Here is an 18,731-nt window from a genome sequence, read left to right as displayed (position 1 = left end):
TCGAGATGACTCTTTTTAGTTCATATGCCTAATAATTAATGTTTATATGAGTAAGCTGGAATAAAATCAAAAAGAAATTTATTAAAAATTATAAGCATTCTTTGAGTACGTAATACTTAGAGCATAATCTCTAGAAAGTAAATCCTCAGAATCAGCCAATCATATAAAGGACCATCTCACTGAATGCGGTTCAACTCTATGATCGTAGTTCGCAGTTTTTCTCTGCGTTACATAAAACAGAAATGGCCCATAAGTATGAAACCTAATGGAGCATTCTTACTTTATGTAATTCGTACATGTTGTTGTACATCAATGTAATTTGAGCATGAGCGAGTATTCTGCCTTTTATCTAGTTTCTAAACATTCGCATGAAAAATTCACTCATACGAATTCGAAGTTACAAACAAAAACCTAATTAGTGCTATAAAAAATCACGAATAAGGCTTTTGCTCACATCTCCAAATTCGCATATGCAAGTTTTTGTATACAGTGTAAATGCGTTGGTTAAAACCAAGTGACATTTTCGCCACACTACAACTTCCACTTCGAAATTTCATGGTGTTGCTCTTGGTTCTTGTCATCTGTTTTTAATCGTAAAATCATTAGTACTACTCAGATTTAAAATTTGAGTAAGCGTAATTCAATTTAATTTAATTTATTACTATTTATATTTTTTAAAATATAAATTTTTAGCCTTTTTACTGGTATGTTTTCCACACAATAGTATTTTGCGTTGCATTAAAATATACATATTCAGTGTTTATCAGTTCAATTGACTGTATGGTGTTATCTATTTTATTAAATGTTACATGAATTATTAATTAGCATGCCTGCTAGTTTGTTTTTATACATAAAAACTTTTCCTCAACTCCTTTGAATTTACTTGCAATGGTCCTGAAGGAAGGGGATTTCCCCTTTCAAGCGATGTAGATTATATTAGTGTTTACTGATATAGATGAAATTTAGAATTGTAGATACATTTTTTTATACAAATCTTTTTATATGATCTAAAACTCTAAACTAAATATTTAGACATATATTGACTTTTATTAGACATTTTAAGTTATCAACAAACAAAAAACTCTCTCATAAAGTGACATCAATGAATGTTATGGGGACCAGAAATGGAGTTTCAATAAAATTGTACAATAAATATTTTTTTGCCAAAGCAAGAGGTCTCTGATTCAACACTTTATCCCAAAGCTAATCTCGAACTTCAGATTTATTATTAAATGCATGAAATAAAAAGAAACTACTTTTTTTAATCAAAAATGCAGAAATTAAATGAATGACAACTAAACTTTAATAGAGAACTAACTTCATTGCGTTTTTTTTTTTTTTTTTTTTTTAAAGTTTTTATTTTATTTAATCTAAAGAAAAGATTCAAGATTTTTTACAATTATCAAAAGCAATGCTAAAACTTTTTTTTTCACATGACGATTTAAACAATATAAAACCGTCAATTGTCAAAAACTTTAAAGCCCTGCCTTGTTATGATACTTTTTTAAAGTGCTCAAAAAAATTTTTTTTGATTGCTTGAAAAGTGCTTACAAGGTTCTTATTTTTTGTTGTATAATTTGGCTACGCACCCTGTACAATAAAATAAATGTTTTGTCATAATTAAATGTCAATCCTCATATTAAATCTCTACAGCACTCACTCAAATTTTAAATCTAACTCTGAGCTGTGTGATAAGACAAGTTGCAAAAGTTATTTAGTAGCTATAGTTTGGAATTTATTGTGTATCCTAAAGGGAATTTGTTATAAATAAGGGGCAATACTAGAAAATTCATCCACTAGTTTTATTGGTTGCATTCTTCTTTTAACTGGCCGCTTTTTGCAATAAAAGTACCTTATTAATGATTTTGCAACTAAATAGTTGAAAAAATGTTTTCTTTTTTAGTTTAAATAAATGTAATTCTAAAAAAATATTATTTATTATTATAACATTATGTTAGGAAGAAAAATAATAATTAAAAAAACGGAAAAAGAGTAGATAATATGTTCGATTTTAAACTTGTTTCTGTCAGAATTAAATGTAATAACAAACTCTGGAAAATTAAGCTTTTTAATTAAACATAAAATTTTAAGCTTAGAATTTCTACAACTGCTGCTATCGGCTTTATTTCTGTATTCATTGTTCATTCATTCTTTCTTCTTTTTTTTGACCTTTTGCATTTGATTTGCCTTTTTTAATTTCTTTTTTATTTGATTCTAAATTGTTATGAAAAAATATTTACTTTTCATAGCATAAATAAATGTTATGCAAAAATATTTTTTTAAAGAAAAATAACTGACTCTAGAAAATAACTAGAGATGCAGGTCAAAAGCAGGACCTTGGTTGAAAGAATGTTACTTAACGCTTATTTTATTTTCACAAATTATGAATAGTTTTTTTACAATTTTCAAAAACAGGACCTTTCACAAAATGTTTGGACAGACCCCTGCAAATGACAAAAAAAACGGGCAAGTTATCTGTGAATGATGATAATGTTTTTATAGCCACTTTATTTTATTTATTCGCCATTTGAAGAGTGTCGATTGTTAGTTTTGCCCTTTTTTCATCAATCAAAATTTTGTTAGTTTTCGGAGTAGCTAAAACTCTGACATTTTAATTTGAGCTCTTTGCTTTAATACAAAGTAATACAAAATTCCATTGTTTCCTTTCCATAGAGCACATCAATATTATAAAAATTGCTTCAATGGGAAATGAAACAGACAGGTTAAAACTAAAACCTTTCAGAGAAATTTAGTAATGCTCAAGGTTTCAAACTCTTCAATCTAATTGAAAACTTATAGATTTGGTTATTCCTTGTTCTTGTGACATTAAATATTTTTCACTATTTTTTTTAATGGCTACTTAGTATATTTTAAATTGGTTAAATTTCTTAAAATTATTTTTAGTTTCTTCTGGCATTTATAAATTTTCGTATTTTGTTCTATTTTTCGAACTATGTTTTCTTTTTTATTTCCTTCTGTTTTTTATTTATCTTGTGTTCTAACCTGTTGATTTTTTATATTAACTAATGCTAAAACTTCATTTAGGACAAAACATGAACGAATTTAAAACAGATTCCGAATATGCTACTTTGGGGGCAGAGTTTGGAAGCAGTTTTTCTGAGAAAGCCATTCGCATGGGTAAGTATTTTGATAACATATATTTGCTTATTTCTTTGATATTTGAACTGTACTTCTTTTTAATTTTCAGGAAGAAATTTATTTGATATACTCAAGATTTCAAAAAACTTTTTTTTTGAACAAAAAAATTCTGGTTTTGGTTTACATTAAAAAAAAATTATTAAGGTCAAATAATACTCAAAAGCCAAAATTAAAGGTATCTAAATCATTCATGAATATTTCATTGAGACCTTTTTTTTTTAATCTATCGATCGATTTTTTAATAAATTCCGAATGTATCCACTTTTATTCTATAACTAAGCTAATATGATGTAAAAGAAATAATTACTAAATATTTTTAATCTGTTTACATACTGCTTTACAATCCACTTGAAATGCTAGTGAACATTCAACATCTAAAAATGTTATTTTAGTAATGCATATGAAAGTGATTCCCCCCCCCCTCTAGTATGATAATGCAGCAGGGTTGGCAAGATTTTGCCGCAGGCGGAAAAAACCATGGTAAATACCGGTAAAAACCATCCTGGCAAAAACAGGTTTTTGCCAAGCAAATTGGCAAAAAGTGGCAAAAACCTATATTTTCCAAGATGAGAGGACAAAAACACATTTTTGATACAAAATTATTCCTGAAATTGAAATATATGCTATAAATATAAATAATTACAAAAAAATTAACAAAATTATTATTCCATAATTAAATGATAATGTAATAATATATAATTTTAGTAGTTTAAAACATTATTGATTGGAAAATTTGTGATTATTCTTTTTTTTCCAGTGAAATGAACTTATTTTAAATTAATATAACTATAATTTAAAGCATAAAATATCTATCAACATGTGTAGTTAATTATTGTACAAATAATAATTTTTTATAATAAATAATAACATTATACAAATAATAATATTTATTTATTTGTAAAAAAACATTTATTTTAGGATTCTAAAATGAAAAGAGATCACAAACTTTCAATCTTTTAAAAATTATTACCATTATATTAATTATTAATATGTTAAAAATAATTTTTTCATGTAATGTATCAAAATTATTATTTCTTATGATTGATTTAAATTTGTTTCAAGTATTTTGTAATAATATTTAATCAGCAATTTAGATAATTTGGTTTTTGCCAATGTCCTGGCAAAAACCCCTTTTTGCCGGCAAAAACTCCAACCCTGTAATGCAGATTAACATTCCAGAGCAGTAAATCATATTGACTATTAAACACAAATGTAAAAATTTTTATATTTTTTCATTTCGTGATATTTGATTAAATAAAAAGTTTTTTTCCCTGTTAAATAAAAAAATATTACTTTTTATTTTATATATAAATACTTTTATTAAAAAAATAATAAAACCAGACTTTTTTAAGCAATTTGGCTAAAAGAAAAATTATTTGTTTAAACGGTCTAATATTGAATACACTTAAAATTTTTATTAACAAAATGTTACAACCTACCTAATTATTTATAATTTTTGTTAATTCTATCTTTTTTTTTCCTCTTTAAAAAAATGATCATTCCAATGCTATTCAATATGATTTTTCAGCCTCTCCAATTATGTTTTATAATGAAGAGTGCTTATTTCTAGTTACAAGATTGTCAAATTTAGTGTAATTTAATGGTCGATATCAGTTTTTATGAAAACTATATAAAAAATGTAAAAATGTTGCACATATAGTTTAAAAAACATAGTTACTTTTTTCTAGCTAAAACCTATTTGAAGATAAACTTATTATTAATAGGGAACCTGGATTATATATTTCATACTCACTTGTACTAGTTTGGACAAATTGTTTATGTAACTTTTGATATTACTTGAAAATACCATATTGACCAAATAATTCATGGAATTTATTTACATGCTCAAATTCAATTTTCAATGTTTAGCAACAAAGTAGTTTCAAGTCTTCCATTTTATAATAAATTTGTAAAATGCTTAGAAACAAAGGAGACAAAAAAATTACAGTTAGTGCAAATAAAAATTATAGGGATTAAAACAAATATTTTATTATGTTAAAGGATGAAAATCGTTTTGCATAAATAGCATAAGAGTTAAATAAAAAAAATTAATATTCCTATATGTCTCATTATAAATTTAAGTATTAGTAGACAGTTGTAATGAAAGTTAGAAATTAAATTTACTTACCAGACGCAATTTTTTTCAAAATCTGACTTTTTTTAAAAAAAAAATTTTTAACTGTTAGTAAACTATGCTATTATAATGCAATCAATACTTTAATCTTACAGTAAAAGTCTTTTTGTTCTAGAAACTAATTCGAAGGTAAGGGTTTTCAGGGGGAACTAAAACGTCTTAGTTCTCAGTGAAAACAAAACTCAAGCTGAACATAAGTTTAACATTAAATTAATTTTGTCTAGTTCGTTAAACATATTTAGGAGAATATCTTGTGGGTACATACAGTTGTAATTTAGAATTTCTAAGAGTTTTAAATTACAAATAATTAATTACTGAGTATTTTTAAGCATACTTTATGCATATAATATGATTAGAAAATTATTTAATTAAAAATAACTTTATAAATTCACTTATATTTTTTTATTGTTTTCATTTTTCTGACATTTAGCAGAAACAAATATAAATTTTTATGTAACAATTCAAATGTGTCAGTGTTATCTAATTTTATGTATTAAAATAACCAATTTTTTTTCTAAACTGAATTATTTAATAAGTATTGAGCATTGAAGGTTTTTAAAGTTAATATATTTCTTTTTAAAATTTTCTCTAAAAGGTCATGGTTTTTTCCAATCTTTCTATTCAGGAGTTGTAAGTTGTCCCTTTAAAACTTTTGATTTTTCTATTTATTTCCGCCAAAAGATTTTTATGGTATTTCTCCCCATTTAGAGTGTCACATTAATTAGCGCCTCTTTCTTTTCTATTTTTCCACCTTAATGTTTCAAACTTGTTCCATTAAAATAGTATTTTACTGTTTCATAAGTATTGCTTTTTTGCTTGAAAATTTAAATAAAGTAAAAACATTTTTAACATCATAAATCTTTTAAGTTATTGCTTGAGGGGCCGTTCAAAAAGTACGTACACAAAAATGGAGAAATTTCAAACCCCTCCCCCCCTTCGTACATTACCGTACATAAGGTCTTACTCCCCCCCCCCCTTAGAGTACGTACATTTTATTAGTCTACCCCCCTTTTTCATAAAAATTAAAATAATTATGTTTTAAATAAAATTAAATATTTACTTAAGGAGTGTGTAGGATAAAGTCAAATTTAAATTTGGCGTATGTTTATAAAGTACGTACTTTGTATAATACCTCCCCCCCTCCCCATCGTACAAAACCGTACATAATAGCAAATCCCCTCCCCCCCCTTCGGGATGTACGTACTTTTTGAACGGCCCCTGAGCTATTGCTTATTAAGTATATTGTTAATGCTTGAGCATTATTTTGTGTTTTTTTTTATTTTGAATTATTACAGTTTTATATATTCTTATGGTTGAATAAAGCTTTTGATTATTCTTTTTAATTTCTATTTTGAACTATTCTTATTTGAACAGTAATTAATGTAAATATTGAAAATTAATAAAGCAGATTAATTTTTTAAAAAATAAATAAATAAATTTAAAACTTCTTTGTTTTTCATTTATTCTATTTTAAATTACTTATGTTAACTTTCTTTATAGCTTTTATTCGGAAAGTGTATTCTATATTGATGGTCCAGTTGGCAATCACTGTTGGATTTATTTGCCTCTTTATTTACAAGTGAGTTTTTGGCTCAAATATTATTACAAACGTTATTTTATCATTGTTCATTCTTTAATTTTAAGATTTTAGATTCTCTGCAGAATGCAATATTATTTCAATTTTAAATTATTTTTGAAAAATTTTATGTTTAATATTTAATTTTTATTCAATGGAATGCAATGCCTTTTTTTTAATTTGTTAATTAAGATTGTTAAATAATAACCATTATTCACATTTTAAAATAAAATATTTTTATATATAAAATCAGTATAATATACTATTTTTTAATATTATCAGGTTTAGTAAAGTGAGGATATATTGAAAAACATATATCTTCTCCTTTTAAAGTGAAATAATTCGTTATTTTTGACACATTTCATCACAGTTTCTTTTCATTTATTTACTACAAAATCAATGATTTTTATTAATCTTGATCCAAAATCAAGTTTAAATGAACTTTAATTTGAGCTTTTAAGCACATTCTAAACTCTTTTATGTACCCCTTTTTACAAAATCTTAGTTATTACGACCAATATTCTAAAATTCTGTTTGCTATTCTACAGATGCATTGTTGTCTTAATGCATCTAAAATATCAGAACTGAAATATTTATTCCTATGTAGTGTCCCATTAAGAAAAAATTTAACTTATTTCTTTCAAAATAAAAATACTGTCTTTGAGAACGAATCATTCGATAACAAAAATTTTAAAACACTATTATGTGTTACTACCCAGCAAACAGAGCATTTTGAATTTCTTTTTGACGAAAGATTAGCATAACATTCTAGATCGTAATCTCCAAAAAAATAAGGGATGCCTTGTTACGGTAGGGGCTAAAGAATTTTAGGGGATGGTGGGCAAATTAATGAGTAATTGTTTGTTGTTAGAGCTTTCCATTGGATCTGTAACAACTTTATAAAATATTTTATTTTTAAATTCTGAGAATGCTATGAATTTTTACTAGTCATATGAATTATCAAATTTTTTATTTTTGTATCAAAAATTATGTATTATTATATACAAGTAACCAAGTATGTTTAAAATAACTTTATGTTACAGTTAGAGTAGAGTAACTAATTTTTCATAGTGTAAAAAAAAATACAGACATTGCTAGTTTTGCTTTTGAAATGCTAAGTAACATTATTTAACTCTCAGCATTTGGCGTAGTTTCAAAAAAATAGATAACAGAAGTACATGGAATTTGTGAAAAATTTTAGAAATTTGTGGAAAAAGCTCAAAATTTTGAGAATGTACAATATAATTTTTTGGTATTATATTAGATTTTTTTTACCTCAACTAGAAATAAATTTCAGAATAGTGTAGTTAAAAAAATTGTTTTTATAATAAAAAAAAGAAAAGTATATCAGAGCTTGACTATGAAATCTCCCACATGAATACATTGGAATGACTCGTATATAATTTGATTACTCTTGTTCTTTCACTGTTCAAGCCATTATATAATTGATCTAATTTGAAGATTTTACTTTTATAAAACTGAAATAAGTAGATGTCAACCATATAATTCTTAAGTACTTCTTGTTTGTAAGTTCGTATGTATTTTTTTATAGTGAATCTGTGCGAAATTATACAGCGGAACATTCTGAGATGATTATCGTTGCCATGTAAGTTGTATTTTTTTTTTTTATTTAAGTTGTGGTTTGTTCTATTAGTTACTTTTGAGTACTTAGGTCAATTCATAATGCATTTATTCTGGTTCATTGGCAAAAGAATGTCCATTCCTGGTGCTTTTGCATCAAATAGTGTGACTAGACCAGGGCCATTGAAAAAGTTGTATCAGTTAAAGTAAAATTACCTAATATGTTTCTAAAAGTTCATTGCATTTTTAATTAATTTATATTCTATTTCATTTAATAATCCTCTAAATTGTAATTTTTATTATAATTTAGTCTGTGCTTAATTTTTAATTTCATAAACATTTTTCTGATATTTTCTGTTGTCTCTTATTTTTAAAAACAACTTAATTAGTCTAAAACTGTTTTCCACACTGTTGTTTGATGATACTGTAAATAATACAGTAAAGAAAGAACTTCAATTTCAAATTATGTATTTGTCCAAGCAGCCTCAGGAAGTTGTATACTGACCTGACACTTAGAAGCAATTTTCAAGGGCTCAGAAGAAACTGTTCTCAACAGTGTAAGTTTGCCGCTCAAGTTATTGAGGTTGACTTCTGATAAACCTGTAAGTGAATTATATATGCTGAACTTATTGATGAAGAGAAATATGGATTAATATTTTTTAAAGGAATTGAAGAATAGGAAGATTCTCCTATTTATTTAGTGGCTAGTAACATTTATTAGTAATGTTAGTGGACAATAATGTAAATATTTTTTTAAAAAAGGAAAAGGAGAAAAAAAGAGCACAAGGAATTGAGAAACTTCTTGAATAGCGATTGGCCACAAAATATTGTCTGTATTTTTACCTAAGATGGCAAATTTACTCAATCTGAAAAATTAAGAAAACAATAAGAAAGCAGAAAGGTGAATTTCATTGTAGAAAACTCAAATTTATATGGTTCGTTCATATTTGGAAAATTTTCAAAGGTCTGAATGAGTAGTTCCAATACATGTATTAAATACTGAAATAAAAATTGAGGTCTTTTTTTTGTTGCACTGATTCAGAAATAAATTGAAAATGAGCATTGGGAATAAAAATCTTAATATTAGGAAAAAGATATCAATAAATTGTGCAAAAATAACAGGCTAGATGTGTACCTATAACTGCATATTGACATTATTAATATTTCTAGGAGAAACAATGCACTGTCAAATTTACAACTGGACCATGGTTTTTGCACACCAATTTACAAATCGTGACAGATGTTTTATTCTGTGATAAAGAAACTACAATAAAGCCAAATTGTGAGAGCTGAGAAAACAATTTTTTTTTATTTCTAGCACTATTACAGACTCGTGTTTCAGTTGAATTTCTTCTTTTTCTTGACATTTCAATTATTTTGATAGTTTCTGTATCAATAGGTTAATTCGGATCAGTAACTAAGTTAAGCGTAGAAAACTTATTCGGCTAAAGAAATTTTATTCACTTGGCTAAAGTTTTTTTCTGCTGATTGGCCCAACTGCATATGTTTTTCAAACGTCAGTGAGAACTTTGAACTGAACGCATACCATTCTGAAAAAATGCTGCTTCTATTGGCAAAATATGTATTTACTAACATAAAAAAAATGACTCTAAATATTATAAAAGATTTTATTAGCAGAAAGTGAGTTTCGCTATTAGTAGTGATTCAAGAATTGATCTTTTTTGGCAGAATATCTGAAAACAGATTTGGGACACTTCAAATATCCATGTATAAGTGCGCTCTTTAATGTTTGTCTGTCATTGTCTCATTGATACAGTGAGGATTTTCTGTATCCCATGTAGAGTTTCATAAAAGGATAAAATTTGCAAATCAGAATGAGTTGAAAAATTAGGGATTAAATGACAGGTTAGTGATTAGACATGCTATAAAGCTTTATTCTAAAATTTCAGGGATTCCCATTATTAAAGAATTTCTAACGTATGGTGTATATGGATTGTGTCATCTTTATCTTAAAGACCAGAAGAAGAAAAAGAAGGGTATCTTAAGATTAAAAAAATAAAATAAAGGAAAAATTGATGATTTTTTTTTTTTTTTAAGGGAGGAAAATTTTTAATGGGTATATCTAAGAAGTGGAAGAAAAAGCTAAGAGAGATAATCAAAAGAAAAAAGAGCCAGAAATTGAATTATTGAAGCATATATTAATCTTCACTGTTCATTTTCTTTCAACTTTTTTTTGCCTTAGTAGACATTAAAAAAAAAAAAAAAAAGGCCTTTACATTTTTTTTGCTATAAAAATTATTCTTTAAATTTGGAGTACAAACATTTAAATAAATCAAAAAGAGTTTACATACAAGAATGGTGTTATGCAAATATTGTAAATTTTTTATAAACCAGCAATTGACAAATTAGTTTGTTCTTGGGGCAGATCAGTTGGTGGTTTAAAGAAAAAATTGGTTGGAGAAAGTGTGTTTCTTTTCATTCAACCAATAAGGTAACTAGCTGAAGACATCATGAAGATATTTTTTAAATAATTGTTTTCCCTATTAAATGTATTATCATAATTTTATTGAAAGATAAATCTTAATTGAATTCTCTATTCTTTTACCTTTTTAATTTCTAAAAATTCTTTCAGTGTCATGGTGTTTGTATTGATGATTGCTATGGCTTGCTGTGATAATGTGAGAAGAACCTTTCCATTAAATTTCATTTGCCTTTTTTTATTTGTAAGTTATTTTCAATTTTTTAAAAAAATTTCTGTATTCCTTAAAAAAATGATTTATGCAAAAATTTTAGTATTTAGAATATGTTAATGCATGTGTTGTTGTATTTGTTTTTTTATGCAAATTTTTATATTCTCTGTTTTAAGTTTTTAGCTAGCATTAATAATTGTAAATGCTTATGTTTGCAGAGAGTTTTATCATTTATGTCAACCTTTTTACTTATTTCGAACTATCCTTATAAAAGTAACTCAATTGTCAAAACCTCATATGCAGAGGCATATCTAAGGAAAGAGCGAAAATAGCGCCTGTGGCAAATCTCAAATTTATGCCCATTCATATTTCTTTAAATACCTAACAAAGCAATATTTGAAGTATGTAATCATCTTGATTATATAGTAAAACATCATATTTTATCTGATCAAAAAAAAATAAAATATTTTTTTGAAAAACTATTACAAATAATCTAACTGTAATAATATTACGTTTATGCTTTTTTGAAATCATTGATTAAAGACATATAGTCATTGCAAAATCTATTTTGATACTATGTTTTTTTTTCCAGACAAAACGAAAGTGAAGACAACTAATTTAATTAACCTCAGTTAAATTTTAAAGTTTTACAAACATGATATAGATAGAAAATGCTGCCATGGTCTGGGGTTTATTTTTTAAAGGATACAATTTTGAAATAATTATTTCTTATCATTAAAAATGAAACTAAAGTAGGCGTATGTTTTGAAAAATAATTTTTTACAAACAGTAAAAATTTAGGAAGCTTTTAGCCGTATGTATTCTGAATTAATCAATAAAATTAAATTCTTGCAATGAAAAATAACTTAATAATTTTGACCAGTTTTAACATTTGCTAATAAAATTTATTAAATTCTTTTCAGACATTTGTTGAATCTTTTCTCCTTGGAGTTGCAGCTTGGTAAGTTAAGTAATTGTATGTATGATTGCAATAAACTGTTTAAATCTAGGGTTGTCAAACTTTTCAATTCAGCTGTCTTTTCTAGTTTTAATTCCTTTTTTCCTTCTTAATAGTTAGTCTCACTAATCATTTAAAAACTCGTAAACTATTGCTTATCACTAGTAAAGTGTTAGGTAACAATAAAAATGTTTAAGGGTAATTCTGGGTAAAAAAAAAAGCTTTTTAGAAATATAAGCTGAGGAAAAAAATGGTAATGCTCTAAAGTAGATGTAAAAATATATATCACATTTAGACAATTCCAGTATATAATACGTATAGTATAACTTAATCAGACATGTGACTTTTCAGTATTTTTTTTCTGTTATTGTATTATCTCAAAATATGCTCACAAATTGCCATTTTAGTATTTTTTATTCTGATTGGGTATATGTCTTTAATATTTGCAGTAGTATTGGATGCGCTATTTCTTCCAAAAGAAAATGCAAATGAAATATTTTTGGTGTCACTTTATTTTTTTAAGGCCACTGAAAGCATGTATAAACTTTTATTTGTGTCCAAATGCAAAATAAAGGAAAAAAAGGAACTTTTAAATTTCTTAAAATGAGACTTATCACCTCAAAAAATTTTGAATAAATTTGAGTATAAAAAACTAATTTTCATGAAACTTAAATACCCTATTACACTGGTAGTAAACTGCAAATTAATTTTGTCTTTTGAAATGGATAACTTTTATTCCAATATTATCATTTCTTTATTGTGATTAATGTGTACCTCTGTGAATTCTCCTCTTAAGCTAAGTATTCTAACGTTACCTCTCTTTTTAAATCATCTATAATTTTGTTTCTCATAAAAATTACAATGCTGAATTGACAGCACGCTGCAAGGAACAAAAAAAGTAAAATGAATTGTTACTTAATTGCAGGTTTTTACAGTATAGGAATTTATTATCCTTTTTATTGAATTTAAACAAAAAAGTTTTTTGGATACAATTTAACCATACTTTTGCGAGTGCTGCTTTAGTATATATATATTAAATTAGGCTGATTTTTTACAATAATAATATCTTAACCAGCTTTGGCCTCACAGATAAATTTGGGTTTATGAGGATAATGTTGCAGATTGACACCATAAATTCTACCATTGCCTATGATTCGCCGGAGTATTTAGTTAAAGTTATCCAACCGGTGTAGATTTCTGAGAAATAGATTGTGAAAAATTTTGGAAATCTTTCGCGAATAATAGTTTAAAAACAAAACATCATTAGAGAGATGACACAGTCGATAAATAATAGAATCTAAATTAACGTTTGTCCGCCAGAAAACAGAACTAATTTCGGCGAAATAGAGGTGCCCAGTCACTACCTGATCTTACCCCACTCTCCCTTACCCTTCATTGAAAGTTTGGATGCCTTTAATGTTTATTTCTCTTTTTGCGTATTCTTCTCTATTTAAAACATAAATTAACAAGTCTTATAATTGTGAGCGAAAATTGTTTGATTCACTTGAATGCATAATTTTATACAAAAGCAAAATATGCAAAAAATTAAGTTAGCATTAAGGGACTGAGACTTCTGATTAAGCTATCGGAAATAATATTTTTAGATTCTGATTACCCTCTATACTTTTTAATCGAAAAATTGGTATAAAAACTCATATTTGTAGAAAAAATGTATGATTTCATAATTCCGGATGATTTCGTGTGCAAAAATAATTTAGCATAGTCGCCAAAATTGTTTTTTTTTTAGCACCCTTTTGTTTTATCATCTTGCTCTCCCTTTTCTTTTAATCAACTTTTTTTTTTCCTTGCTATAACTTGTTTTGTATTTTTCTTACTCATTTCTGTGTTCCTCTCTTTCGTTTTGTGTTTGGACGATGAAGGTACTTCCATAAAAAACGGGAAGTATTATGTTTATCTGTTTAGTATTAATTTTTACTTTTTTTTACTCTTGACTTTAGTTTCTTGTTTCGATAATGTCTTTATCTCATTATAGTGCTTATGAAGCTGAGGAAGTAATGTGGGCTGCTGGAATTTGTGCAGTAAGTGAAACATAATTCATTGTTAAGTAAAATTGTAATATTTCTACCCTTTTTTAAAAAAAAAATAATAATTTTGACTTTTCTTTCTTTTTAGTTTATATGTTTGGGTTTGACTGCTTTTGCGTTTCAAACCAAGGTAAAATTTGGATTTAATTTATTCAATTCTAAATCATTATTTTCCCATAAATTTTAAATATTGTCTTTCATTAATAGTATGATTTTACCATGATGGGTGGATTTCTGTTTGTGGCTCTGCTGTGCTTTGTAATCTTTGGATTTTTGGCTATTTTCCTCCATGATCGGGTATGTATTTTTCATTTTTTTCCTAATTATATGTTAATACTTTGTATGCTACGTACCAAATCAGAATTATCCTTACCTTATTGATGATATCTTTTTTTTCTAGATTGTACAGCTGGTTTATGCTTGTGTTGGTGCTCTCATATTTTCCATGGTAAGTATCAAGTTATTTTACATTATATGTACTGAAATTAAAATTCCTGCGTTATGATTCAAATAACATCCTGTATTGTGTTACCTCATTTTAAATATGTGTTTAAAAAGCCCAATATGTTTGAGAGTGATATTTTATTCTTCAGTTTTCTATTTATTGTACTAATGGTAAATTTCTTAAAAAAATATTTAAGCTTGAATTTGAATTTTATTTATGTCATCAATGTTTAGGTTCGAAAAATGTAATTTAATTGGAAAAGTAAAGATAATTGTTTACAATTTAGCCGTTAGTCTTTTGAATCTATGTGTGTGATTCCATATATGATGCTAAAGATAATAACTAAGTCAATTTTTGTGTCTAACATTCTATGCTGTCTAAAGTACAGTAGTAGCAAATCTACTAGACACAAGGTTTACCTCACAGCCATACTTTTCCCCATTCAATCATTTACCTCTTTTTATATATATATATATATATATATATATATATATATATATATATATATTTGTTTTTAAAAAATGACCACACTATTGAAAATTTCTACTGTACATTTTTTTTTAAAAAATAATCAAAAGACCAATCAACATCGATTTTAAATCCTTCAATTGATAAATATTAATGTGCCAACCGGCCTGTGTAGGGGTCAGAGAACTGGCCTTGCATCAAAAAGGTTCTGGGTTCGAATCCTGGGCAAGGCATGGATGTTCTTTCCTTCTCTGTACTATCTACTGTGGGAGCAATGTTGACCCACCTGATATGGTGCCCGTGAAAAAGTGGCCAACAAATTTGCCCTTCAGATGCCTGTATGACGAAAGGTCATTCTCCAGGTAGGCATTGAGGGAAAAAATATATTAATGTCAGGTGCTTTAAATTGAATTTTTTAATGTGACTTGTTAGGGGATCGATTACTGTTTAATTTTTATTAAGTATTGTTAATTAAACCCTGTTTTTACATGGTCAGTTTTGCTATTTATATCATTGATGTTTATATTGCTCATTTGTTTTATATTGTGGTATAATCTTATTTAATTTAAATATTATATTAGTAACAGTTCATTATATCAAGATGATTTGAGAATTTGAGTGCTGTATTTTTTAACTCGTTCATTTCCTAATGATATCCATAAGATTTATTAATTCTCTTGTTAATAGTTTATTGTTAAAAAAATTCTCTTGTTAAAAAATTTGCTGCACACAAAGTAATCTTGAAATTGTTATCCCAAAAACGTTCTTTTCATTTTTTAATTTCCTATGTTTTTCTTGTTTTGTAATCTTATGCCTAGTAGTTTCTTAACATGTCTTATTGGGTTAATTTAGTTTCTCCTCATTTTGAATTGAGTATCCCTGTATCATCCATGAAAGCTAGCATTTTATATTTATTCTTTTTTAACAGGTTAGGCATAATTAAAAAAAATTATTTTGGCCTTAAGTAATTTTATATTTGTTGCAAATTAAAACTTCATTAGATCATTTACATGAAAAGCTTAGTTGATTTTTTCCCAATTTTTATACGAACCAAATCTTTAATGATTGATTGATATTGAACAAATTCATTCCTTACCAAGTTTCATTAAAATATGTTTTGAATTTGAGAATGCAATGAATATATTTTTCTGCATTGAATATAATGATTCATATTTTTAAATATTTGTTATTTTTCAGTACTTGGTTTATGATACTCAATTATTGATTGGAGGCCACCACAAATATTCGATCTCACCTGAAGAATACATTTTTGCTGCTTTGAATTTGTACCTGGATATTATTAACCTCTTCATCTACATTCTCCAGATCATTGGATCCAGAAACTAAAATTTTAAAAGTATTTGATTGAATTTTGATTTTATCTTTCAATTTATATAATTTTATTTTCACGATTATTGGCTGTTTACAGGAAAAAATATCTAAATAATTTTGTGTATTCCTACATCAAACTCTTGTGATATTGTAATTGAATTTTTTGTTTAAACAAAAGTTGTTAAAATTTAAAAACAGTTTTTATAAATAAAATTGATTTTTTTTTTTTTTTAAATGGTTGTGAAATTATGTTTGCACCCAGTTGTAGATATTGTATTTACTGTATTTCAAAGTTGTTGAAATGTATATCTGATTTTACAAGCTTTAAATATTTGTGTGGTGCTTAGGTATTAAAACACGCTTTGGCTAACTGGTTGTTGATTATTCTTTAAAAGTTTGGATGCTCTCCCTATGTTACAGTATAGAACAGTTACAGTTTTGATTTTGTGTTTGCAATAAAGTTTGTTTTATGTCAAAAAAATTCAATTTGTGGAAGTATTCAAAATGTAAATTTTTATTTTGAACTAAACTATTTTTTAAAAAAATGATTTTTTGTAGAAATGACATAAATTTAAATTAATATGTATCTATATTTTATTGTAAATATTCAATCTAGTTTTTGTATTTTGGAATTGCATTTACTTCGAGAATAGTTCTTAATTTACAAACTTTGTGAGAAAAGTACTTTAACAAAAATTTTGCTATTTCAGTAGATTTTATTTTGTTCCATCGGACTATGGAATATAAACTTATTTTGTCAAGTATTTAAATTTTATGGATCTCAGTAGATGAAAGTTTTAAGTAAAAGGCCTTGAGTGTTTTTGAAATGGAAAAGCATTGTTAGTGTGCATTCGGCAGTAAACAGCTGGCGTGTAAACATAAAAAGAATTTCTAATTGCAGCAAATTAAAACGCCAAGAGTGCAAATGCCTTGAAGTGAATAATTTTATTTAATGCCATTTCATCAATCAAAAGATTATGGAAAAATGATTAAGGTAGGGCATAATCTTTCTTTTCTATTGTCAATGTATAAATTTATAAAATAACTCAAATTTACTAAAATGACACTTGGAAACTTCGTCTACCTACCTCGTCAGTTATATTTTATCTGTTACTTTTGACACATCTATTTCTTAGACAAATTTTGTCATAAGTATGATACTGGCAAAACAGGGGTCTGTCTAGGCTTTTCTAAGAGGTACCTATTTTGTGAAAATTTAAACATAATTTGTGAAAAATTAAAAAAATTTTTTTAAGTAAAAGTATTTTGTGAAACTACTGTTCTTCCTAAAGTTGAATTTGTGAAGATACCGCTAAACGGTAGTAAATTCGGCTTGGACAGACCCCTGCAAAAGTAACTTGAATGAATAGAGACAACATGGAGATAGCTTTCAAACTTTTCAAAATAGTGTATATATAATTCTTTATCCTCAGATTGAGAAAGATTAAAATTACACGTATTGTTACTTAAAAGTATTGATTATTTTACTTACATTGCTGAGAGCAACATATGTAAGTGACATCTATACTTGTTCCTGAAGATTTATGGGGAGAAAAGGCTGAGATGTTGATAATTTTGTTGTTTTCCTATGTGTGATTACAACACCCTGATTTCTGTAACTGTTTATGTATGTCATAGTGTACAGTTTATACACAATTTACCAAATATTGATTTTTCTCCACTTTTGTGAACAAGTTTGTGTTTTTGTTTGTTTTAAGTTATTGATATGTAAATCTGAATATGTAGTCAGAAACTTGTATATGCCAAAATCTGTGTCAAGTCAGTTTGGAAGACACAGACCTAAAATTTGTGACTCCCATTAAAGAAATTCTTGATTAATAGTGTTGTTCTTTATATATGTGCACTAACATATAAATTTGTGTCGAATACTTATGAAATCTCAGTTTAAAGTTTGGAGTAATTTATTACTTTTAATATATTTATTGCTGAAAAGGTATATACAAAATCAGTAAATTTAATATTTACGTGTGAAAAACTTATCAAAACCTATTGAAGAAAAAATTTGAAACATCAGAATCTATTTGGTTACCTAAGAAAATAGGGAGGTGAAAGACTGTAATTAAAAAATTTCTTTGGAACCTTGTAATAAACCGGTTTTGATATTTTTAATTCTACTTTCCGCAATAGTTATTCACCAGTTTTTAATGTTTTCATCTTTTTTCTTATTCAAATATTTAAATAACTTAAATTTCATATTAGGGATGTAATGAATAGTGATTTTTGCGGAATGCCGAATAATCTGCTGTCGAATAGCAAAACAAAATATATTTTTAAAATAAAAATCAATAGATATTTTTTATGTAGAAATGAGCTTAGTCATTATTAAAAAATAATCAAAACTTAAATGAATCATTGGTATGG

At 26.3% G+C, this 18,731-nt stretch overlaps 1 protein-coding gene across 2 annotated transcripts; it reads left to right on the top strand.

Moving 5' to 3' along the window:
- Positions 1-489: 489 nt before the first annotated feature.
- LOC107454355 (protein lifeguard 1) lies at positions 490-18,188 on the top strand. 2 transcript variants are annotated; one of them, XM_087165699.1, is made up of 11 exons: positions 490-629; positions 3,046-3,138; positions 6,794-6,872; positions 8,422-8,475; positions 11,044-11,134; positions 12,025-12,062; positions 14,053-14,098; positions 14,193-14,234; positions 14,312-14,401; positions 14,505-14,552; positions 16,215-18,188. In XM_087165699.1, the coding sequence occupies exons 2-11, from the start codon at positions 3,054-3,056 to the stop codon at positions 16,362-16,364; spliced, it is 723 nt and encodes a 240-aa protein (XP_087021825.1). In that variant the 5' UTR covers positions 490-629; positions 3,046-3,053; the 3' UTR covers positions 16,365-18,188. The 2 variants fall into 2 exon arrangements, with proteins under 2 accessions (XP_087021825.1, XP_087021827.1); XM_087165701.1 differs by having other exon boundaries at positions 536-704.
- Positions 18,189-18,731: the final 543 nt, after the last annotated feature.

This window comes from Parasteatoda tepidariorum, chromosome 6, assembly GCF_982258835.1.
Source record: "Parasteatoda tepidariorum strain Cologne lab strain chromosome 6, Ptep-v5.0, whole genome shotgun sequence".
Classification (NCBI taxonomy): Eukaryota; Metazoa; Arthropoda; class Arachnida; order Araneae; family Theridiidae; genus Parasteatoda; species Parasteatoda tepidariorum.
Note: the sequence above shows the minus strand (reverse complement) of the source record. Positions and strands in the feature narration are given on the sequence as shown.

What these genes read in the sequence shown, in the direction of transcription:
- LOC107454355 (XM_087165699.1), top strand. Translation starts at nt 3,054, where the DNA reads ATGAACGAATTTAAAACAGATTCCGAATATGCTACTTTGGGGGCAGAG. An exon ending in GAGATGATTATCGTTGCCAT is followed by an intron (nt 8,476 to 11,043) that starts GTAAGTTGTATT and finishes AAATTCTTTCAG; the next exon opens with TGTCATGGTGTTTGTATTGA. An exon ending in GGGCTGCTGGAATTTGTGCA is followed by an intron (nt 14,099 to 14,192) that starts GTAAGTGAAACA and finishes CTTTCTTTTTAG; the next exon opens with TTTATATGTTTGGGTTTGAC.